Genomic DNA, 21358 nt, shown 5'->3' with positions numbered 1-21358 from the left:
GGTTTGTGCCTCCAGATCCCTCTGCAGGGGTCGTGGCTCCTCCCAGACCCCTCTGCGGGGGCCGTGGCTCCTCCAGGGCTGAGGACTGCCTCTACCAGTGTCCCCCCCTCCCCCCCCCCAGGCCCTCACCCGGCCCAGCCACCCCTCACAGACTGAAAGTCCTGGACAGCAGCTCCCATCTGATGCCCAGGAAGCCGCGGGGGAATCCTGGGGGCGCTGTTGTAAACAAGCTCAGAAACGGACTTGCATGTTTTACTAAAATGAGCATGTTCAGTGTTCTGGCCTGTGGCTTACCCTCGCCCCGAGGAGGGAGGAGATGGGGAGGGCGGGCGACAGGAGCCCCCATCCAGAGAGAAGGCACTCTCCGGCTTTCCCGGGCAGAGCCTCTGCTTCCACGCCGGGAGGGAGGCCTGGAGCATTCAGGGGTGTCTGTGTTAGACCTGTGTCCTCCTCAGAAGGGACCGGCCTGCAGACGGGATGGCATCTCTGGGCAGCAAAAGGATAGACACCCACAGGCTCAGACCTGCCGCTTGGAACCAGCCAGGAGCAGTAACCCCCCCCCCCCCACCCGAAACCAGCCCAGAGTGTCCTGTCTTTGGGGCCAGAGGCCGATAAAACCAACACTGCGCTCCCAGAGGGGTTGGGCCTGCCTCCACCCACGTGGCGCACACAGCCCCTTGTCTCCTCTCACGGGAAGGGCACGGACATCTGTGGCTCCGGAGAATGAGGAGGGGCCCGGGACCCAACCGAGGAAATGACCCCGTGTCCACACCTGTCCTGGGTCGCCTTGGAATGCCTGTGCTGGGACACGGCTCAGACATGGAGGCGATGTCCCATGGCACGGTGGAGACGCGCCCCCTGTGCCCCTCCAGGCAGAGGTGGGAAGGAGGCCAGCACCGGAGCGCCCTCCTGGGCTGCACGCGGAGGCGGCTGTGCTGTGCCCGAGGCTGGCTCGCCCTCCCTGGCAGGGGCGTGTGCGGCTCACAGCTCGTTGTGCAGGGGCCGGCACTGGGGCGAGAGCCTCTCCTCCAGGACCCCGTCGGGGGCGCACACCCAGGGGTCCTGGGTCTCCCACTGCCACTTGGCCAGCTGGGCCCGCAGCAGCTCCAGCGCCGGGGCGTAGTGCGGGTCGGCAGCCAGGTTCTGGGTCTCTCGGGGGTCATGTTGGAGGTCGTAGAGCTCCCAGCGCTCCCGGTAGTAGTAGCCGTGCAGGTCTTTGTACCAGCGTGTGGGCCGGCCGGCCGCTGTGCGGTTCAGCAGGTCCTGGAAGGTGGGCGACACGTAGAGGTCCTGGTCGATGGGGAAGGGCATCTTGAAGTGCAGGTTGTGCACCAGGCGCAGGGCCCCGCGCTGCACGGAGCGCATCGGGTAGAACATGGTGGCCTCGTGGTGGCTCTGGCTGCCGAAGACGGTGGTCCAGGCGGGCTCTGCGTCCAGCGCCGGCAGGAGAGACCGGCCAGTGAGCTGGACCGTCTTGGAGCCGAAGATGGCGTAGCGGGGGTAGGGGATGGAGAACCAGTCCAGCACGGTGGGCGTGAGGTCTGCGGGGGAGGGAGGCGCATCAGCTCGCCAGGCAGGCACGAGCCTGGGAAGCTGGTGGGCGCCTCTCACCTCAGCACCAGCAGGGAGGCGCTCCGGCACCCACCTGTCCCCGTTGCCTGCCTGCCTGCCACTTGGCGAGACTAACGTTCAGGATCCTTCTAAGACCCTTCAGACCAGTGAGGCGGCCCACCCAGCTCATTGGCTCCTGCTCTGAGCTGTGGCCATAGTGTTCCCACAGGTGCTTTGGGGCCCAAGGGCCTGAGGGTGCTGCTGCCCTGACCCCTCAAAGCGGGGTCCCAGGGCCGCAGCATCGGTACCACCCGGGAAAAGGCGGGAAGCGCACTCGGAGGCCAGAAGCGCACTCGGAGGCCCAGCCCCGGCCTACTGCGCCAGGACCAGGTGGGTATCTCGACGGCAATACCTTCGCTCAGTGGGCTGGCGGGAGAGCAAGTCTAAGGATGGCGAGGCCCCGGCTGCAGCCAGCGGGGCGCTTGCTCACTGCGTGGCCTGGGCACTTATTCACCTCTCTGAGCCTCGCTGGAGGCCGGTGGGAACCACGGAAAGGAGTGTTGCGAACAGCCCGGACCTAGTGTCCCCACACTCCCACCTTCCCGTAGGCGCAGGACCGTACCGAGGAGGCTCACGTAGGCCTCGCTGACCTGGCCCCAGCGTCTCGGGTGCTCCGGGGACGACACCAGCAGGGGCTCCGCGGTGCCCGGCCAGTACAGGTTGGTCCTGCCGCTGGGGAAGGGGATGCCGTTGTCGGAGGTGAAGATCACCAGGGTGTCGTTCAGGACGCCGGCCGCCCGCAGCTCCTGCAGCACCAGCCCAACCCCTGCGGCACAGAGGGCACCGCTCAGGGCAGGCGGACACGGATACTCCCTCCTCCCCACCCGGTGTGTGCCCTCCCTCGCTCCTTCACCAGCCGCTGGGCCCTGCGCTGTCCCTCCCACCAGCCTGGGCCTGGGCCTCTGCCCAGCACTCTGCCGCGCCCCCTGCCCCAGAGCTGGCGTGCAGGGCCTCCCTAGCCTTCCTCCCCAGCCGCCCACCCACCCGGCCACCGGCCCTCCCTTGGCACTTCCGTGTCACCCCGCACAGCTGCCACCGCTGCCCTGGGTGTTCTGGAATCTCAGGTCTTCCCTGTGGGGCTGACAGAGTCCGGGCAGGGCCGGAGACAGGAGTCCCTCCATGCCCCCTGGCCCCAGGCTCCTGGCCCGCACGGGCACTCCCACGCCCGGCTTCCTGACCCACCTTGGTCCATGCGGCCGATGGTGGTGTACTGGGCGGCCAGGTCAGCCCGGGCCGCTGGGGTGTCGGGGACAAAGTAAGGCACCTGAGGCAGGTGAGTGGAGAGTCCACGTCAGCAGAGAGGCCGGGACCTGTCCAGCCTGATCAGGGCAGGGGCGGGGTGGCCTCCTCCCGCGCCTGAATCCTCCTCCTGGGAATGGGTCAGCCCCCAGTCCACAATGCTGGGTGCGTCACCCTCACACTTCTCTCTGCAGGCCCTGCAGAGGGGACCTGGACCCAGGTCACAGGGCCACTTCTGAGTCGTCACACACCTGGGGTCGGCTGCGAGCTCGCGGAGGGCCCCTACCTGCACATCCTGGGGGTCGTAGACCTGTGGGGTCCAGTCTGGGATGCGCCCCATGCCGCTCTCCCCGTTGCCGAACTTCTCGCAGAAGGCCCCGTACTGGGGCTGGGAGTGCCCGCAGCGGTGGGGGTCATGGAAGGCGACGTACAGGAAGAAGGGCCTGCGCAGGGCGGGGCCTCAGTGCCAGTGCCTGGTGTGCGACCCTGGGGAGCCCCTCCTTCAGGAAGGAGCCCTCGGCTTCGCCTGCTCCTGTCACTGAGAGTCTCCTGTGAACCTCAGTGCCCCAGTCTCCCCAGGGCCCTCTTCCTCTGACCAGGTTCACTTGAGCATCTGGAACCTTCTCCCCTTCCCTACTCCACTGTCTGGGGAATCCTCTCCAGTAAAGGTTCTGGGGTGCGTGCCACGCTCACCGCCCGGGGCCGGCCTGAGGGGGAGGGGGCCTCCGCACCTGCCGTCCCCCGTCTGCAGGAACTCGCGGACCAGCAGCCGGATCCTGGTGATGTTGCGGCCCACCTGGAGCACGGAGTCCGTCTCCTCCGTGTGCGCGAAGTCGAAGGGGAACACCGCTTCCGGCCCCACGTGCTTCTTCCCGATGATGCCTGGGGGCGCGAGAGGCCATCCGGAGTCCCCACGGCATCCCAGTGCCCTCTGCGCCCTTCTCCGCCCAGCCCTGCCGTGGCCTCCACGCAGGCTGCCCAGCCCCGGGGACGGTACTCCCGCGGCCACCGGCTAAGGGTGGCCCAGGACAAGGCCAGCTCCGGGCAGGTGCGGAAGCCCTCACCTGTGCGCACGGCGGCGCGGCTGAGCAGCAGCGGCAGGCTCTGCACGCCCTCGAAGGAGCTGAAGTGGTGCACGCCCTGGTGCAGGCCGTACATCCCGTTCTGGTGCTGCGGCGGGACACCGGCCGGGACACCGTGAGCCGGGGTGCAGGCCTGACAGCTCCTCACCCCGGCCCTTCACGGCTGTTTAGCCTTCAGGGGCCAGCACTCACTCCTCACCCCCAGTGGCGCGTCGGCAGGAAATGGATGACCGGGAGGTGCACCAGGCGCGACTTTCGCTGCCCTCTCCGCTCCCTGGACTGCCCTCTCTGCATGAGCTCACACCGTGGGAAGGGACAGCGCAGGCCTGTTACCCTGCTCTGCGCTGTGAACTCGGGGGTGTTACCACTCGGACCAGAAAGATGCCCGCTGACCGCGAAAGGCTCCCCCCTCACAGAGCGGCCTGTTAGCCGTCGGAGTGTCTGCTCAGGCCACAGGCCCCTCGACGGAGGCGCCTCCTCACGGCCTCCGCCTCGGGGACCACAGCGTGCAGCTGCTCACCAGAGGATGCCACGTGGGGAGTGGGGCATGGAAGGTGAGCACACCTAGGGGGCAGGGAGGGTCCCCCCACCGGGCCCTGCTCCTGCCCCGCCTCACCTGGGGCAGGCCCGTGAGGAGGCTGGCGCGGCTGGGCGAGCAGCTGCTGACGGAGGTGAAGGCGTGGCGGAAGACCAGGCTGCGCCGGGCCAGGGCGTCCAGGTGCGGCGTGGCGATGGCGCTGTTGTTGTAGGCGCCGCTCTCGAAGCCCCCGTCATCCGCTAGGAGGGGGACACGGGCACGGTGAGCTGGCCTCAGGGGCAGCCCATGTGGGAGGGAAGAGCTGGGTCCTGCAGCCGTGGCCTGGCCAGTGATGCCCAGGTGGGCAAGCTACCCAGATGGGCATCACCAAGTGGGCATGATACCTGGGTGGGTATTTTACTCAGCAGGCATGATACCCAAGTGGCAATGTTACCAGCCCAGTGTGAAAACCAGTGACCATGTTAGCAGGCAGTGCTCAGGTGGGCAGGGCGCTCAGGTGGGCATGGAGCTCGGGTGGGCAGGGTTCTCGGGTGGGCATGGAGCTCGGGTGGGCATGGAACTCTCAGGTGGGCAGGGTACTGAGGTGGGCAGGGTGCTCGGGTGGGCATGGCACTCAGGTGGGCTGGGCGCTCAGGTGGGCAGGGTGCTTGGGTGGGCATGGAACTCAGGTGGGCATGGAACTCAGGTGGGCATGGAGCTCGGGTGGGCAGAGAGCTCAGGTGGGCATGTTAGCAGGCAGGTGTGGTGGGGCAGCACTGGGCTTGGCACAAGGACGGGGATCTGTGATCAGGGCTCCACTGGTGCCCCTGGGTGGGGCTGAGGGAGCCCCCAGGGAGGGCCGCCAGGTTCCAATGAGCGGAGGCCTGGCCACAGACCACAGGGCTAATCAGAGCCGCCTGGCCCGCGGCCAGCCCTCAGAAAAGGGGAAGAACTGCCTTGTGACAGCCTGGCCACCCGCCCACCGGGAAGTCTAACAGCCGCGGGACTGGGAGATTCCGGGAGGGGATGGGGCTGAGGAAGGGGATGAGGGGGGAGCAGAGCTAACCCTCAGAGCTCTGGGGGTCAGAGAAGCCGCTGGGAAGACGGGAGCCCCCGGGCACGTTGGCCTCTGTGGATGTGGGCATCCGCCCCTCTCTGGCATCCCTGTGGATCTGTGGACCCCAGGTCGGGGCTCTGGACACAGGAGAGGTGCAGGGTCAGCCGGCCGAGGAGTGGGGGGCTGAATGCGGGGATCCCAGCAGACCCCGCAGGGAGCGACACTGCCCGCCTCCCTCTCCTAGGAGCGACCACAAGGTGTGGGGCAGCAGCGGGAGACGGGAGACGGGCGGGCGGCAGTGAGGCTGCGGGGCTGGGGCAGCGCTGGCCGCTGTTGGGGGGCGACAGCGGGGCAGGGGACATCGGGGCGGGGCGCACTCACCCAGGATCAGCAGCACGTGGCGGGGGCGCGCCCGGTGCGCGCGGCACAGCCCCAGGGCGAGCAGCAGCGCCCAGCAGACCGGCCCGGGGCGGTGCATGGCGGCTGCACCCATTCTCTGTCCCGGTCCCATCCGTGCCCGGCTCCCTGTGTCACGTGATGCCAGCGCCGCCCCGCGGGTCACGAGACGCCGGCTCCGCCCACGTCCCCCGCGGCTCGGCAGGTCTGCGACCCGTGGGGGCGACGTGGGGTGAGTCCGCGGTGGGCGGGGTGGGCGAGCTGGTGCGGGCGCCTCCCGCAGGGACCCTGCTCCCCACCCACCGCGTCCCTCCCCAGGTTCCTGCCGCCTTTGGTCTCGCGGGGGCCGGTGTGGGGGCCTCACTCTTAGATGTCAGGGGCAGGGGCTTCGGGGTGGGGCAGGGGCGGTCCTGGAGGGTGCTGTGCACTTGGAGTTAGAGGAGGGGCCTCTGGCGTTTTTCCAGAACCAACTAGAACTTTTGGGGTCCCTCCAGGGGTTCGAATGCCACAAGTGGGGGGTGGGGCAGCCTCAGGTGGGAAAGCCTGGGCCTCAGGGTGCCCTGTCTCCCCCTTCCCCCGCCCCGCCTCTCCTCCTGCCAGAGGGCTCCTGGGAGGGAAGTGAGAAGGAAAGTTCTCCCCGGGCCAGCCCTGAGCGGTGTTTGGGCTTCTCAGCCAGCGCCCTGCAGGGAGGGAGGATTCCAGGGAGAACTCCAAGCAGGCTAGGAAGGAATGGGACTGGGGAGGGGGGAGAAGGAATGGGAGGGGGAGGAATGGGGTGGGGAGGGGTGCTGGGCAGGGATGTCGCCCCCGCTGCCCCTCCCCCTCCTGTGAGACAGGCCCCTGTGGCACTCAGAGCCCCGTGGGAGGCCCTCTGCACAGGCTGCCTGCGCCTCAGACCAGCTGAAACGCTGAGGGAGGGGAGACGGACAGTGTCTCTCCCAACGCTCTGGACCCTTGCCCCGTGACCTGGTTCTTCGAAGCCCGTGCCCTCACTCTGTGCCCCCCACGCCCACACAGGCATGGCGTCTGGGAAGGCGATGGAGCGGGCCATGCCCTGGGCCCCCCACCCGGCCCCCAGGGCCTGCAGCTGCCCCCCTGCCGCCCTGCGGAGGTGGCTGCCCCTCCTGGCCTGGCTGCCCCACTACTCCACGCAGTGGCTGAGGATGGACCTTGTGGCTGGGCTCTCGGTCGCACTCACGGTCATCCCCCAGGCGCTGGCCTATGCCGAGGTGGCTGGACTTCCTCCCCAGGTGAGGTGTCTGCCCCACTGTCCCCACATCCCCACCGCCTGGCCCCTCTCTGGGCCTCAGCGCCCGCCGGAAGCAGAGCAGAAGTGCCTGGTGTTGCCCCCAGACTGGGGGATGGGGGTGGGGGTGGGGGATAGAGGGGTGGAGGGTTAGTAGAGCCTGCGACTGCCTTTGGGCGCCTCATATGGCCGCGTGGCACCAGCAGGTCCTGGGCTGCGCGGTGGGCCGGCGGATGGCTTCGGAAGAGCAGTTCCGACTCGGACCCGGACACAAGCCCAGGCGCTGGTGCTCGTAGGCGGCTGGGAAATGCCCCTCATTGTGGCGGCTGAGAGGGCAGTCACGGCGCCCGGGGCCCTTCGCTCAGACATGGCCACCGGGGACCCCATGACCCCATGACCCTGTGATGTGCCTCCTGGTGCTCATTGCTCTCCCCCCGAACAGTACGGCCTCTACTCTGCCTTCGTGGGGTGCTTCGTGTACTTCTTCCTGGGCACCTCTCGCGACGTGACCCTGGGCCCCACGGCCATCATGTCCCTTCTCGTCTCCTCCTACACCTTCCGGGAGCCTGCCTACGCCGTGCTGCTCGCCTTCCTGTCCGGCTGTGTGCAGCTGGCCATGCGGTTCCTGTGCCTGGGTGAGGCTCCGGGCCTTCCTGGTGGGGGCTGTCTGGGCGAAGGGGGAGGCGCGCTGCGGTTCTCTTCCTGGGCAAGCAACTGAGGCACCTGTCTCCTGGGGTGTCCTGCCCCCAGCATCGGAAAATACATGTTTCTATTGATTCCAGATTGGAAGGGGGTGGGAGAGAGAGAAACATGAATGATGAGAGCATCATGGATCGGCTGCCTCTTGCATGCCCCCTACTGGGGATGGACCACACAATCTGGGCACATGCCCTGATGGGGAATTGAACCATGACCTCCTGGTTCATGGGTCAACGCTCAACCCTCAGCCACGAGGCCGGGCAGCTCTCAACACTTTCTTCTTGGCCTTTCAGGGGCCATCCATGTGAGGGTCCCCATGAGGGTGGGTGGGGCACCCGAGTGGAGTGCCCTCAGCCCCCCGCACTGCCCTATTCTGCTTAGGAGCCAGGCTGCTTGGAGAAGGGCCAAGGCCTCAGACCCTAGCTGGGCCACCTGCTCTCCAAACCTGCCAACCGGTGTGCACCCCTAGACTCAGCCCAACCCCTCCCTCTTTAACCCCCCCTCCCCGGCCTCCATGCACCTCGGCCTCCGGGACCAGCTCTGTGTCCCCCTTGGCCGCCAGGGTTCCTGCTGGACTTCATCTCCTGCCCCGTCATCGAAGGTTTCACCTCCGCTGCTGCCATCACCATTGGCGCTGGGCAGATCAAGGTAAGCCTCTGAGCAATGGACATGGCCTTGGGCCAATGGTGGTGCAGTCTGCGTGGCGGGGGGCGGGCCACTCAGTGACGGACACAATTGCAAGCCAATTACACCAGGGCCTGCACGATGGGTGAGGTTGAGGTCCTCCAGATTGGTTTTCCTGGGATCTGAAAACAGTGACCCGAAGGCTGTGCAATGCTCTCTCCTGGGGTTCACTTTAATCCGTTTTTGGGGTGTGGGCATGGGCAGATGGTCCCTGGGACTCATGAGATGTGTCCCCAGAAAGGCCCCCCGTGGGCGGTGCCTCAGGCCTCACTGGGGAGGGAGTCTAACCAGCGCCTCTTTGACCAGAATCTGCTGGGACTGCAGCGCATCCCTAGACAGTTCTTCCTGCAGCTGTATCACACCTTCCGCAGCCTCGGGGAGACCAGGTAGCCTGCCTGCCTTTCTCTGCCCCCCAGAAAGAAGGCCCCCCTCACACCCTGCTCCTAGCCCCCCTCCTCCACTCTGGGGCTTGCTGCTCAAACAGGGTTCCCTAGGGCAGCGCTGTCAGCCTCACTGGCAGCCCAGAGCTGCTGAGTCAGCCAGGGGCGCTGCAGGGGTCAGAGGTCAGCTCCAGCAATCTGAGGTCGGTGTGACCCATGCCGTGCCCTCTTGGGCAACAGTGGGAAGAGACGGTGAGATAGAGCAGGACCAGGCCCCCTCTGAGAAGGGCCGAGTTCAGTGCGGAGGGGATGCAGGTGAGAGGACGACAGGAGTGCGTCCCGCTGAGTCCAGCTGGGAGCCGGGACCTGCTGTGGGAAGCAGGGCAGGAGGGATGTGCGGGGCGGCGGGGAGCGGTGCTGAGGCTGGAGGCGCGGGAAGCGCTGTGGCCGTCCTCTCCTTCCTTCCTGATGGGGCCTCAGGCTGATCCCCAGAAGCACAAAGAGCCAGGAGGGGTTCCCTGCAGGGGGTCACCTGTGGGCCAGGGCGCTGGCCGCTGGCTGGCGGCCGTGGCAGCGTGGTGGCGTCTGTCCACAGGGTGGGCGATGCCGTGCTGGGGCTGGTCTGCCTGCTGCTACTGCTGCTGCTGCGGCTGATGCGGGCCCACGTGCCCCCCGTGCACCCCAACACGCCCCCCGGAGTGCGGCTCAGCCTCGGGCTGGTCTGGACGGCCACGACCGGTGAGGGCCTTGTGGAGGCCAGTCCCACAGCTGGGCCCCCCCACCTGACTGGCGCTTGGGGGCAGGTGCTGGGTGGAGCCACCTGGAGGTTCTCCCTCCCCGTCCGGGCGTGGCTCAGGCCTGGGGCCTTAAGCTCCTCGGGTGGTCCTGCTGTGCAGTGGGGCGGAGGGCGCGGCTTTGCCTTGGGGGTCTTCCACCCGCACCCTGTCCGTCCCCAGGGTGGAGTGTGAGGGGGTGTGGCTGGGCGGCTCCCGCTCCTTAGCCAGAGGAGCCAGCTCTCCTCACACGTCTCCCCTCCTTCGCGCAGCCCGCAATGCCCTGGTGGTGTCCGGCGCCACCCTGATGGCGTACTCCTGCGACGTGGCCGGCTACCGGCCTTTCGTCCTCACTGGGGAGATCGTCCAGGGGCTCCCTGCGGTGCGGGTCCCCCCCTTCTCATTGACCACGGCCAACGGGACGGTCTCCTTCACCCAGATGGTCCAGGTGGGTAGGGAGGGGGTCTCGGGGCCTGGTTCTGTCCCCTAAGCACCCGCTGGTGGCAGGGCCCTGAGCTCGGCGGGACTGCCTGTCCTCGGGAAGGGGTGTCTGTGGGAGCAGGGGCAGGTGGGGACAGCCAGATTGGGCACAGCCTCAGGGCCTCACGTTGGTGTTTCTGCCGCGTACACACGGTGGCAGGAGTGTGCTGCGTCCGCACCCGGCCTGTGCGAGCTCACAGCCCTCCGCCCAGTGCGCGTGCCTGCGGGAGCCGTGTCTGCGCTGGCTTCACAAGGCAGGATTCCAAGATACCCCTCTGCCCCTCCCCCCCAAGAGAAACAAGACAACAAAAAGGTCAACAGAAACACAAACGGAAGGGAGCCGGGTTGGACCCGTTACAACCGGCGGTGGTGCGACCCTGAGCGGCTGCGGGTGGGCGGGCGGGCGGCATCGGGAGGGGACGCCCCTTTTCTTGCCCTGAAGGCCTGTGTTGGCTCCGGGCGTATGCTCCCCTTCTTCCCTACTCTGCCCCTTCCTGCCCTTGTTTTTTATTATTATTTTCAATGTTCATTGATTTCAGAGAGGAAGGGAGAGGGAGAGAGAGAGAGAAACATCCATGATGAGAGAGAATCATTCATCAGCTACCTCCTGCACGCCCCCCACTGGGGATATGCCTGGAACCCAGGCGTGTGCCCTGACTGGAACCGAACCGGCAACTTCTTGGTTCATAGGCAGATGATCAACCGCTGAGCCGCTCCAGCCAGCGGGAGAGGGGGGGTCCCTGGAACGGACATTCCTGAGGGTCCTTTCCTGCCCTGCGGGTCACTCCCTCCCTCTCCCCTCAGGACATGGGGGCCGGGCTGGCCGTGGTGCCGCTGATAGGCCTGCTGGAGAGCATCGCCGTGGCCAAGGCTTTCGGTAAGATGCCGCCTGCCTGCCCGTCGGCTTCCGCCTGGCACCCACAGACAGGCACCGCGTGCCCCTGCGTGTATGCATATGTTTACGTGTGTTTACATTTATGTTTACGTCTCCGGACCGAGTGCTGCGGGCGGGAACGTGTGGCCAGTTTTTCGTTTCCTGAACGTCTTCCTAGCGAGGTCTTCTCTGTGGTGACGGGTTCTTATCGTTCCTCCCCTTCAGCGTCTCAGAATAACTACCGCATCGACGCCAACCAGGAGCTGCTGTCCATCGGTGAGGCCCCTGTCCAGTTGGGCGGATGGTGGTGAAGCCCGTGGTGGCGGCGGCGTTAGCGTGGGCTCCTGTTTCCTCTGGCTTCACTGCGCCCGCCCCCTCCGCCTGCTCTCCCTCCATGCCGTGCGCCTTCCCTCCCGGTGACCCTCTCCCGCTTGTGCGCAGGCCTGACCAACGTCCTGGGCTCCTTCTTCTCCTCCTTCCCGGTCACCGGCAGCTTCGGACGGTGAGTGCCCGCGCTGCTTGTCTGAGTCCCTGGGAGGTCCTGGCCGAGGCCGAGGGTCCTGTCGGCTCCCCGATCAGCTTCCCTGGTGCGGCCGGCGGCCGGGAAGGGCCTCCGTGGCCAGGCGCACACAGCAGGTTAGTCCCTAGGGGTGCAGCTGGCAGAGGCGCGTTCGGGGGTGGACGAGGCAGCGCTGTGCTGCTGGGCTCGGCTGCGGGTGGTGCCGGGGCTCCGGGCGGAGAGCTCCTGCATTGGGGGTGGGCGCGGGGCTCCCAGCAGGCCACGCGGCTGAGCCAAGAAGGAGGCCTGTTCCCGCCAGGCCCGCCCCAGAGGCCCACATGGGTTTGGTGTCCGCGCGGGTGCTTGTGCTCACAGGATGCACCACGTGTACTGTGTGTCCGCACACGTGCCGTGTGTGGGTTAAGTGGGACCTCCCCCTGACAGCTCTGTCAGTTTTTCTCTGTAAAAGCAACACCCCCACCCTTCCCCAGGGCCCGGGACCCTGGGGCGGGTGTGTCATCGGGCAGACACGCCCAACCAGCGTGGCCTTGCCCAGGAGGCCCGGAGCCGAGGGCAGGGGCTGGCAGCGTGGCTTCTCCTGGGGCTGCGCTCGTGGCTGGCAGGTGCCGTCTTGCTGCGTCCCCCACATGGCCGTCCCCGTGTCGGTCCTGACCCGTCTCCTTAGGACAGCAGTCGGGATGAGGGCCTTGCTTAGCGGGCTCAACCCTTATGGCCTCTGCGGGTGCGGCTGTCTGCGCAGGCTCAGAGGGAGGGCACCGCAGCCAGTGGGAGGCGGATCGCTGTGCCCTGGGGTGGTTCCCCTTTGTTAAAGGGACCCCGAAGCTCCTTGTGCTCCTAAGCCTCGGGGGCAGCCCTGTCCCTGGAGATCAGCTGCCTAAGTGGACCGGCTCCCCATGCTCTGGCCGCCACTGATGGCCTCCATGTCGCCTTCAGGACGGCCGTGAATGCCCAGTCGGGGGTGTGCACCCCTGCGGGAGGCCTGGTGACAGGTGAGCCCCCACACACTGCACCCCCATGTGCTGAGGTCGGGACATGGAAGGAAGGGGCAGGAGGACTGCGGTGCAGGCGGCCTCTCCCGCTGCGTCCCCGTTGGGCTCAGGCCCCGGTCAATGGTGTCCCCCCAGGGGTTCTGGTGCTGCTGTCGCTGGGCTACCTGACCTCGCTCTTCTACTACATCCCCAAGGCCGCGCTGGCGGCCGTCATCATCATGGCCGTGGCCCCGCTGCTGGACGCCGGGGTCGCCCGGACGCTGTGGCGCGTGAGGAGTACGTACGTGGCTCCTCCTCTGTCGGCGCGAGGCCACCCCCTCCGACCACAGCGCCGCCAGAGCTGGAGGCTCACGTGGTTCTGGGAGGTGTCACCCCGGGGTCAGGGGTCAGGCTGCCTTAGGCCCCAGAGTGCCTTCAGCCCTGGCAGGGGAGCGGGGTCTCCCCTCCTCCTGCCCTCCTCCCGACCTGACACCTGCCGGAGGAGGCCTCAGTGCACCCCTCTCCCCAGGGCTGGACCTGCTGCCCCTGAGCGTGACCTTCCTGCTCTGCTTCTGGGAGGTGCAATACGGCATCCTGGCGGGCACGCTGGTGTCCCTGCTGATCCTGCTGCACTCCGCGGCCTGGCCCAGCATGCAGGTACCGCCCCGCCCCCGCCCCCCCCCCCCCCCCCCCCGCCCGCAGCGCTGCTCTGCAGCTTCCTGTGCACTTGTGGCCCAGGCACTGCTCTGCCAGCTGCGGGAGGGACCACAGCTCCACTGTGCGGGGGCTGTGGGGGTGCGGTGCGGGCTCCAGCAGCTCTGCCCGGACCCCCAGCCTGGCCCGCTGCCCCACCCGAGGTGCCCCCAGGACTCACGGCTCCCCCGCCCTGTGCCAGGTATCTGAGTGGCCGGTGCTGGTGGTGCAGCCGGCCGGCGGCCTGCACTTCCCCGCCGTCGAGGCCCTGCGGGAGGCAGTGGTGAGCCGCGCCCTGGGAGGTACGTGGGCCAGGCAGGGGTGACTCCGTGTGACCCCAAGTTCCCTCTGTCCCCTCCACACCCAGCCTGCTCCCGGGCCCCAGGCCCTGCCCTCAGTCAGGGAGGAGGTCTGGGCATCTCAGCTGTTTCCCCCGGGCCTAGCCCCCTCACTCCCGGCAGCCAGTGAGGGTGGCATTTCCCTGGCATTGTCCTGAGCACCTGCTCCCTCTGGGACTTGGGGTTCGGGGTTCGGGGCCCGTTCTCCCTCAGAGGGAAGCTGCTCTTGTCGGCGGGCCCCCTGACTCCTCTCGCCAGGCCACGCCCGTGCCTCATCCTCGAGGTGTGACTGCCCGCGCATGTCCCCACAGTGTCCCCGCCGCGCTGCGCGGTCCTGGAGTGCAGCCATGTCTGCAGCCTCGACTACACAGTGGTGCTGGGGCTCCGGGAGCTGCTGGAGGACTTCCGGCGGCGGGGCCTCACCCTCGCCCTCGTCGGCCTGCAGGTGGGTGTCCCAGCCAGCCAGCACCGGCCGCTCTCACAGCCCTGAGGCCGGATTACCGCTCCTCACGTCAGGATGAGGGCGTTGAGGCCCAGAGAAGCTGAGTAACCTGCCCAAGGCCACACAGCGAGGGTGGTGGCCACGCATCCCACTCAGGCATCTGGCCTCAGGGTTTTGCCCCTGACTGTTAGATTCTGTGTCGTGTTTGCAAGGCACTTGTCTGTGTCCTTTGTGCTTACTTAGAAACATTTCTCTTTTCTTAAAATATAATTCTACTAGAGGCCGGGTGAACGAAATTTGTGCACTGGTAGGGTCCCTACCGGCTGCCAGCCACTGACTGGGTACTTCCTCCCTTCCCCTGATCACGGGACGCTGCTGCCATCGCTGGGACCTCCCTCCCTTCCCCTGGATGGCCCCACCCCTGGTCAAACTCCCGGTCAATTTGCACACTACCCTTTTATTACACAGGATTGATTTCAGAGAGGAAGAAAGAGGGAGACAGAGATAGAAACATCAATGATGAGAATCATTGATCGGCTGCCTCCTGCACACCCCCCACTGGAAGTTGAACCCACAACTGGAGCATGTGCCCGACCTGGAATTGAAGCATGACCTTCCAGTTCATAGGTTGATGCTCAACCAGTGAGCATGCTAGCCTTTCTCTTCACACCGTCCCCGTCCACGGAGGCCTGGTCTGTGCTCCGTTACCCATCCAGGGACTGTGAGAGACCGTGTTCACCTATGGGCGCCAGGTGGCCTGCCCCGTGGCCACAGCGTGGCGTCCCCACCTGGCACTGACCTCTCCGTCCCCGCAGGAGCCTGTGCGCCACATCCTGCTGTCCGCCGACCTGAGTGTCCAGCACTTCCCCAGCCTGGAGGAGGCAGGTGGGTGCCGGCGAGGTCACCGTGGACTCTGGGCTCGGACGCTGCGTCCGGTTGTGGGGCGTGAGGGTGGGGGATGTAGGGCCCTCCATGCGGGGGTTCTATTTTGGGGGGCGAGGCTCAGGTTGAGGTGCGGCTGGCACAGGGAGTCGCAGAGATCACAGTCTCCAGTTGGGCTCTGAAGGGCCCTGCAGGGCGCCCGTGGGCGCAGGAAAGGCTGTTACTCCGAGCTGCCCTGCTTCTCTCTGCCCTTCGCTCCGAGCGCCACGGAAGGCCCAGGACCCTGGTCATGTCTGGTTTCTTGGCTCCGTGTGGCACCGAGAAGGAGCAGCACTGAGGGCCCTCCCCAGGAGGGGGTTCCGGGGGAGGGGCGGGGATGACAGGCAGGTGCAGCCACCATTCAGAAAGGGCCACTGTGGTGTGGACAGGGATGCAGCGACAAGGGTGTGGATGCCGCCCAGGGACCCAGAAATGAGTGAGATCTTTAACCCCATCTGTGAGCTGACCCGTCTCTCTGGTGCTCGTTCAGCACTTAGAAATATGTGTGTTTGTTTTTTAAAAATGTACTTGTATTGACTTTAGAGGGGAAGGGAGAGGGAGACATAGAAACATCAATGAGAGAAAATCACGCATCAGCTGCCTCCTGTACACCCCCTACTGGGCAGGTACCCTAATCGGGACTCGAACCAGGACCTCCTGGCTCATAGGTCGACGCTCAAGCCCTGAGCCACGCCGGCTGGGCAAAAACTGTTGACTTTTCTGCAGAGAGATACTTGAGTCAGGAGCCGGGCACCCAGCCCCACAGCTTCAGCGACGACTCTGTCCCGGAGCCCTCGCTTCCCTGCTAAAGGCCGAGTGGCCGCGGGCAGGGTGGCCGCGGTTCGGAGAGCCTCGCAGAAGGTTCTCGTGGTGCGAGGTCGGAGCTGCGCTGGCCGGAGGGTCTGAGGAAGCCGGAGCGGGACCTGGAGGAAGGCGGACACGGCCTCACTGGCGTCCCCCGAGACGATGGAAGCTTGACCTCTTACCGACCTGGGGCAGAGCCTGTTTGGAGAGAGACTTCTAGAAAGATGGATGTCAGTCTGGGCCAGGAAGAGTCCCCACAGCCCCAGCACCTTCCTGGCTTGGGGGGCGGGTGGGGCTCATCTCTTGGGCGGTGCTAATCCCACGCCCCCCCCCCCCCCCCCCCCCCCCGTGCAGTCCTGCGGGGAGCAGGTGTGCAGTGCCTGGTGCCTGCTGAAGGGCGGGGGAGACTGGACTGCGTTGTTAATCCTCCTGGGAAGGTATTTTCCCGTTGACTTTTGGAGCAAGTGGAAGGGAAGGGGCGAGACGGAGAGAGAAACAGCCATGTAAGAGAGACACGTCTGCTGGCTGCCTTCCTCACGCAACCCGACCAGGGCCGGGCTGAACCTGCAACCGAGCGACATGTCTTTAATTGGAGTCTAACTGGACCCTTCAGTCCTCGGGCTGACACTGCCCACTGAGCCAAACCAGCCAGGGCACTTTTGCTGGTTGTTTTTTTTTTTTTAATTAAAGAAAAGTAATAACCTTAATGGTTTTGTAACAATCAAATGCTCATTGTGAAAGCTGCAGGAGCCCTCCCCTGGCCTGTGTGGGTGATCCTAGCGGGGGGGGGGGGGGGGGGGGGGGGGGGCAGGGGGGGGAGGGAGAAAGGGGGGCGTGGGGGACCCCCACGGTGCTCTGCGCTGGCTCCCTGCAGTCCCTGCGGTGTGGTGTTTACTGTGGTTTTCTGGCCGGGGCTCTGCACGTGTCCATTTCCCTTCTGGGCCCCTCTGCGCACTGTCGCCGGGCAGCATGACAGGGCAGGCTGGAAATCCCCCTGCGGAGTCACACCAGGGCCGCTGCGCTCCTGGGCAGCTGGGAGCTGCCTCCCCGCGCAGATGGACAGCTGGGTCCCTGCGCAGACGGCTGTGGCGCCCCAGCATCCTTGTCCCTGACCCTTCATGTCACACAGATCAGAGGGAGCAGAGGGGTACTGCGGCCTGGCGTGTGGCAGGCACTGAGATAGTGGCTGCTGTTCTGGAGGGACCTGTGATGGGACAGCCAGAGCCTGAGGCCCCCAGGGGTCAGCAGGCAGAGGAACTGGTACTGGCACCAGCTTCGGGGAGAAGAAAGCTGTTATTGCAGAGATGAGCGCAAGGAGATGGGGCGGGCTCAGATCCCTCCCCATCCACGGTTTGGGCGGGATCTAGGGGGCACAGCACCGGGTCTCCCTGGACAGCGCCCCCCAGGGTTCCGGCTTGAGGTTCCTGTGGCGTCTGTTATCATGGTTGGGGGGGTGGGGGGAAGGGAGAAGCAGTTAAGGGCTCACACATGTCACTCATAGGTTATGATCACACATGTCCCGTGTAAGTGGGGTAAACTTGGGTTCCGGATCTCGTTGGAAGCAGGACAGGACCAGTTTGAGCTGGTTCTGCAGCTCCACGGCCTGTCCATAAGTCTCCACCGCCCTCCGGACACTCATTGGGGGTGCCACCAGCCAGCAGGGGTCCGGGCTGCGGCTCCCGCTCCCTGGACACTGCGGGCAGGTCCAGGCTTTCCCTTGGCCTGCTGGCCCCCCGCCGTCGAGTGTGGCTGAGCACAGTCCCCACAGGGCCTCTCCCGCTACGACCAGAAGGCCCCCCCACTTCAGTCCGCTCCCGCCCAGGACGGACAGCTTGGTGGCCAGGGGCAGGCTGCGCCCCTCCCACCACCACCACCACCTGTGCACCCTTTCTTTCTGGCAAGCTCTGCTGGGGCCCCCAGGAAGGCCACAGGGTGGGCGCTGACTGGGCCAGGTGAGCTAGATGGAGGTGACTGGGTACACGCTGGAGTCCACGTCCTCGGAGGCTGCGTGAATGCAGAACATGCCCCTCGACCTCTGCTGGGCCCCGAAACACTGTGCAGTCTGCAATTGAACCCTGGCCTTCTGGTTCATAGGTCGATGCTCAACCCCTGAGTCACAGGGTGGCCGGGCAGTAACAGCACTCTAATTAGCGTTTGTCGCGCAGGGGGTGCCAGGCCCCCCAGGAGTGCCCTCAGGCTGCGCTGGTTGGCGGGAGAGGAAGGTGAGGCGGAGGAAGAGCTTCGCACACGTGGCTGGGCTCTGGCTGTGTTGTTGTTATTATTATTACTCAGCCCTGGGTGTGGGACCACGTGCTCACAGACAAGAAACAGGCACAGAGCAGGGTGGGGTGACAGACCCCCGGCCTCTTGGGTACCAGTGACCAGGGGGCCTGCGTGGGCGGCAGGCGTCACTGCCATATTGGTTCACTCACTGGGCACCAGGCTGCCACAGGATGGGGCTGCAACCTCCCCTTGGCACCCAGGTGGCCTGAAGCTTGGCTCAGTGACCCGCCTGGCAGCGTGGCCCTTCTCCCGCTGCCACTGGCTCTGCAGGGGTGTGGGCACCGTTCAGGGTGCGGGGCTGGGGACCTGCGCGCATCCCCCACTTCTGCTGCCAAGGGCCCGGTATCAGGTCAGCGAGGCAGGGTGGCTGGGGGACACCGGGGTGCAGACTGGCTGGAGTCAGTGCTGCCCCTGAGGCCTCTTGGCAGGCAGTGCCCCGGCACAGGTCCACTGGGGGGCGCCACCGGCAGGGACATTCTGGCCACACCCGCGGGAACCCTGCAGCACTGCCAGAGGCGTGAGGAGGGGCGGGACTGAGCCTGAAACGAAACCAAGTGGCCTAGTGAGGAGGACGCAGGGGTGGGGGCTGGGGGCCCGCAGGGGTCTGGGTCGCAGCAGGGGCGAGCTGGGCAGTGGCTCCTGCGTCCAGATGTCTGTCCCCCACCATGCCCTCCCCTCTGTCCCCTCTCCTCCAGCCGCCTCTTCCCATGGCGCAGGTTTCGGTTTCACAGCCCAGGCCCCGCCCCTCCCTGCCCTCGGGCAGCGCCGGCAGCATGCAATCCAGGGCCACAACACCCCTGGAGGCCCAGCCCCGGGGCCCTGGGGTGGGGGAGGCGGGGGGGGGGGGGGGGGGAGGAACTGGGTGACGCCTCCCCAGGAATCCTGCCTTTTGGCTAACTGCAGTGACAGAGAAGAATTGTCCCGGAAACATAGTAACTTCACAAGAATGGCAGCCTACCCACCTCCCCCAGCACCCAGAGTGCAGCTTCTCCCAACAGGACAGGGCTGCCTGGCAGGGCTCAGGGCCAGGGGCACCTGCTTGGTGGCAGCCTTGAGAGCCAAGCGGGTGGAGGGGGCACAGGATGAGGGAGAGGCAAGATAGTAGGGTCTGCACCCACTGCAGTCCCACCCACTCAGCCCCTGGTCTTCGGGTGTGGTTGGGGGGCTTGAGCGTGGCACAGCTCAGCAGTTGGAAATAAAGGGGAAGGAAGGCCTGGCAGCTGGTTGGTAAAGAAGGCCGTTGGGGCTTCTGGGCTGTGGGAGGAAGAGCCCCGGGGAGGACAGCATGGGGAGTGGAGAGGCCTGGGCTGTGGGAGCCATGGAAGGTCTTGGAGTGAGAGTGCCCAAGCCACAGTGGGGGTGGCTTCCGGGCTGTGGTGGGGAAGGCGAGGTGGAGGCCAGGGCTTGGTTGTGGCAGACAATGCGGGGCACCCCACAATCAAGGGTCTCCGGCCTTGCCCTGCCCTCAGATTACCATCTGCTGGAGACCACGCCCACAGTAGCAGCCGCCCTGCCCAGAGCAGTGAGGGAGGCGGGGCCGCAGCGGGAAGGACTAACCTGGGGCAGGCGGACCTGGGTTCCAGCGGCTGAGACCCTGTCCTCTCCCCCTGGGGTGCCCTGTGACCCCTGGGAGCGGGGACCCTTGACCTGAGTTTGGCCTTGGCCTGGACGAACGTGGCCCCGCCCATGCTTCTACGCTGCCCCCACTTCCCCCACAGCGAGGGAGACTGGGATTTGTAGGTGGCAACCCCTGCCCGTTAGCAGGCCCCTGGCTGGGGCCCCGCAGCCCGTGCAGGCGTCCCTGGGGCCAGCTCTCTGTGTGGCCGCCAGCACGTCCCGTCCCTGGTGCTGTCCCGCCCGGGGGCTCTGCCTGGATGCCTCACCTGGGAGCCAGGGCTTTTGTCCTCTCGGCACCTTGCCCTGGGCACGCAGTGGGCACCTCGCCCACAACTCTGGGGGTTTTGCGTGTGCTGTGCCCTCCGGGGGCCTTCCCCACTCCTACCCGCCCCTCCTCAGCCCCCGGCCCCAGTCTGTCTCAGCCTCAGCCGGGCGGCCTCCCTGGGAGGTGGAGAGTGCAGAGCCGGGCTGGGGGGCGGGGGCGGGGCAGCAGCAAAGGAAGTGGGTGCCAAGCCGGGGTGGGGGTGGCTGACAGCAGGGACCTGGACGGAAGGACGGACAGAGGCCAGGCAGTGAGCTGCAGGGGAGGGGCTCAGCTGAGTTTCGAGAAGCTGGGACTCCTGAGCTGTTTGCGATTTCACTTCCCAGAAAATGAAACTGAAGCGGGCCGGGGATCACGTGACCGGCGGCTGGAAATAAAGGCAGCGGCTTCCTAAGACAGCGCTTCCAGCTCGCAGGGCACAGCCAGAGGGAGGCATGGAGTGTCCTTCCTGCGGCCATGTCTCCAAAGAGGAAGCGCCCAAGTTCTGCTGCGAGTGTGGGCGCAGGCTGCCCCCTGCCGCCCCCGCCCCGGGTAAGGCTGGGGTGCCGATGGTGGGGGGGCATGTCAGCCTGGTCCTGCCTCCTTTCCTGGAGTGGAAACCTAGGGCCGGCAGAGGCACGTCCCTGAGCAGCTCCGCCCTGAGCAGCTCCGCGGGCTTTTGCTGGAGGCACCTGCCGCTTCTTCAGAAATCCCATTTCATTTCCGGGAGAGAAGGAGGTTCCCTGGCCCTTGGGAGTGGGAAGTGTGGCTGAGCTCAGGGATGGGATGTTCGGAGGATGCTGCATGGAAGTGGGACCCCAGGCACAGGGTGGAGTGAGGGGTCGCCTGGCGAGAGTGGCCAGTGGCGCCTCAGGGTGTCATAGCCCCGGCAGGTGGGTCTCACCCGCTGACTTTCCCACTGGGCAGCCTGATGCCTCCTCCCTGTTGGGCTGTTGTCTTGCTCCGTGGGCCCTTCACCCGCTCCATGTGGCCCTCACCTGTTCCGTGGGCCCTTCACCCGCTCCGTGGGCCCTCACCCGCTCCATGGGGCCCTCACCCGCTCCGTGGGCCCTTCACCCGCTTCGTGTCGCCCTTCACCCGCTCCATGTGGCCCTCACCTGTTCCGTGGGCCCTTCACCCGCTCCGTGTGGCCCTCACCCGCTCCGTGTGGCCCTCACCTGTTCCGTGGGCCCTCACCCGCTCCGTGGGCCCTTCACCCGCTCCGTGGGCCCTTCACCCACTCCGTGGGCCCTCACCCGCTCCGTGTGGCCCTCACCTGTTCCGTGGGCCCTTCACTCGCTCTGTGGGCCCTTCACCCGCTCCGTGGGCCCTTCACCCACTCCGTGGGCCCTCACCCGCTCCGTGGGCCCTTCACCCACTCCGTGGGCCCTCACCCGCTCCGTGGGCCCTTCACCCGCTCCGTGGGCCCTTCA

At 66.4% G+C, this 21358-nt stretch overlaps 3 protein-coding genes across 15 annotated transcripts in view; 2 read left to right on the top strand and 1 right to left on the bottom strand.

The window, feature by feature from the left end:
- Nucleotides 1-238: 238 nt before the first annotated feature.
- SGSH (N-sulfoglucosamine sulfohydrolase) lies at nucleotides 239-6046 on the bottom strand. Of its 2 annotated transcripts, none has more exons than XM_084861995.1 (8): nucleotides 5888-6046; nucleotides 4549-4709; nucleotides 3915-4020; nucleotides 3582-3732; nucleotides 3137-3293; nucleotides 2794-2875; nucleotides 2174-2377; nucleotides 239-1541 (listed from the first exon to the last, which is right to left on the bottom strand). In XM_084861995.1, the coding sequence occupies exons 1-8, from the start codon at nucleotides 6015-6017 to the stop codon at nucleotides 982-984; spliced, it is 1551 nt and encodes a 516-aa protein (XP_084718121.1). In that variant the 5' UTR covers nucleotides 6018-6046; the 3' UTR covers nucleotides 239-981. The 2 variants fall into 2 exon arrangements, with proteins under 2 accessions (XP_084718121.1, XP_084718122.1); XM_084861996.1 differs by having other exon boundaries at nucleotides 2202-2377.
- SLC26A11 (solute carrier family 26 member 11) lies at nucleotides 4027-20364 on the top strand (the record flags this gene model as incomplete). Of its 8 annotated transcripts, none has more annotated exons than XM_084861952.1 (17): nucleotides 4027-4486; nucleotides 6920-7152; nucleotides 7591-7783; nucleotides 8410-8495; nucleotides 8838-8917; nucleotides 9507-9649; nucleotides 9957-10132; nucleotides 10969-11041; nucleotides 11264-11314; nucleotides 11480-11540; nucleotides 12492-12547; nucleotides 12683-12823; nucleotides 13056-13183; nucleotides 13422-13521; nucleotides 13869-14002; nucleotides 14815-14884; nucleotides 20273-20364. In XM_084861952.1, the coding sequence occupies 17 exons, from the start codon at nucleotides 4159-4161 to the stop codon at nucleotides 20338-20340; spliced, it is 2121 nt and encodes a 706-aa protein (XP_084718078.1). In that variant the 3' UTR covers nucleotides 20341-20364. The 8 variants fall into 8 exon arrangements, 7 of the variants coding, with proteins under 7 accessions (XP_084718078.1, XP_084718077.1, XP_084718076.1 ...); XM_084861951.1 differs by lacking the exon at nucleotides 20273-20364 and adding an exon at nucleotides 15647-16431; XM_084861950.1 differs by lacking the exon at nucleotides 20273-20364 and adding an exon at nucleotides 15547-16431.
- The window catches only part of RNF213 (ring finger protein 213), a 72191-nt gene continuing 71179 nt past the window's right edge, over nucleotides 20347-21358 (top strand). For all 5 annotated transcript variants that reach the window (XM_084861868.1, XM_084861867.1, XM_084861866.1 and 2 more), the window contains exon 1: nucleotides 20347-20477. In XM_084861868.1, coding sequence (XP_084717994.1) covers nucleotides 20381-20477 — 97 coding nt within the window. In that variant the 5' untranslated portion in view covers nucleotides 20347-20380. The remainder of the gene's footprint in view (nucleotides 20478-21358) is intronic.

This window comes from Pipistrellus hanaki, assembly GCF_964339955.1.
Source record: "Pipistrellus hanaki genome assembly, chromosome: 16".
Classification (NCBI taxonomy): domain Eukaryota; kingdom Metazoa; phylum Chordata; class Mammalia; order Chiroptera; family Vespertilionidae; genus Pipistrellus; species Pipistrellus hanaki.
The sequence above is the reverse complement of the archived record's forward strand: the minus strand, read 5'-3'. Positions and strand labels throughout refer to the sequence as shown.

What these genes read in the sequence shown, in the direction of transcription:
- SGSH (XM_084861995.1), bottom strand. Translation starts at nt 6,017, where the DNA reads ATGGGACCGGGACAGAGAATGGGTGCAGCCGCCATGCACCGCCCCGGG. An exon ending in ACGACCCCCAGGATGTGCAG is followed by an intron (nt 2,876 to 3,136) that starts GTAGGGGCCCTC and finishes CACCTGCCTCAG; the next exon opens with GTGCCTTACTTTGTCCCCGA. An exon ending in CATCGGCCGCATGGACCAAG is followed by an intron (nt 2,378 to 2,793) that starts GTGGGTCAGGAA and finishes TCTGTGCCGCAG; the next exon opens with GGGTTGGGCTGGTGCTGCAG.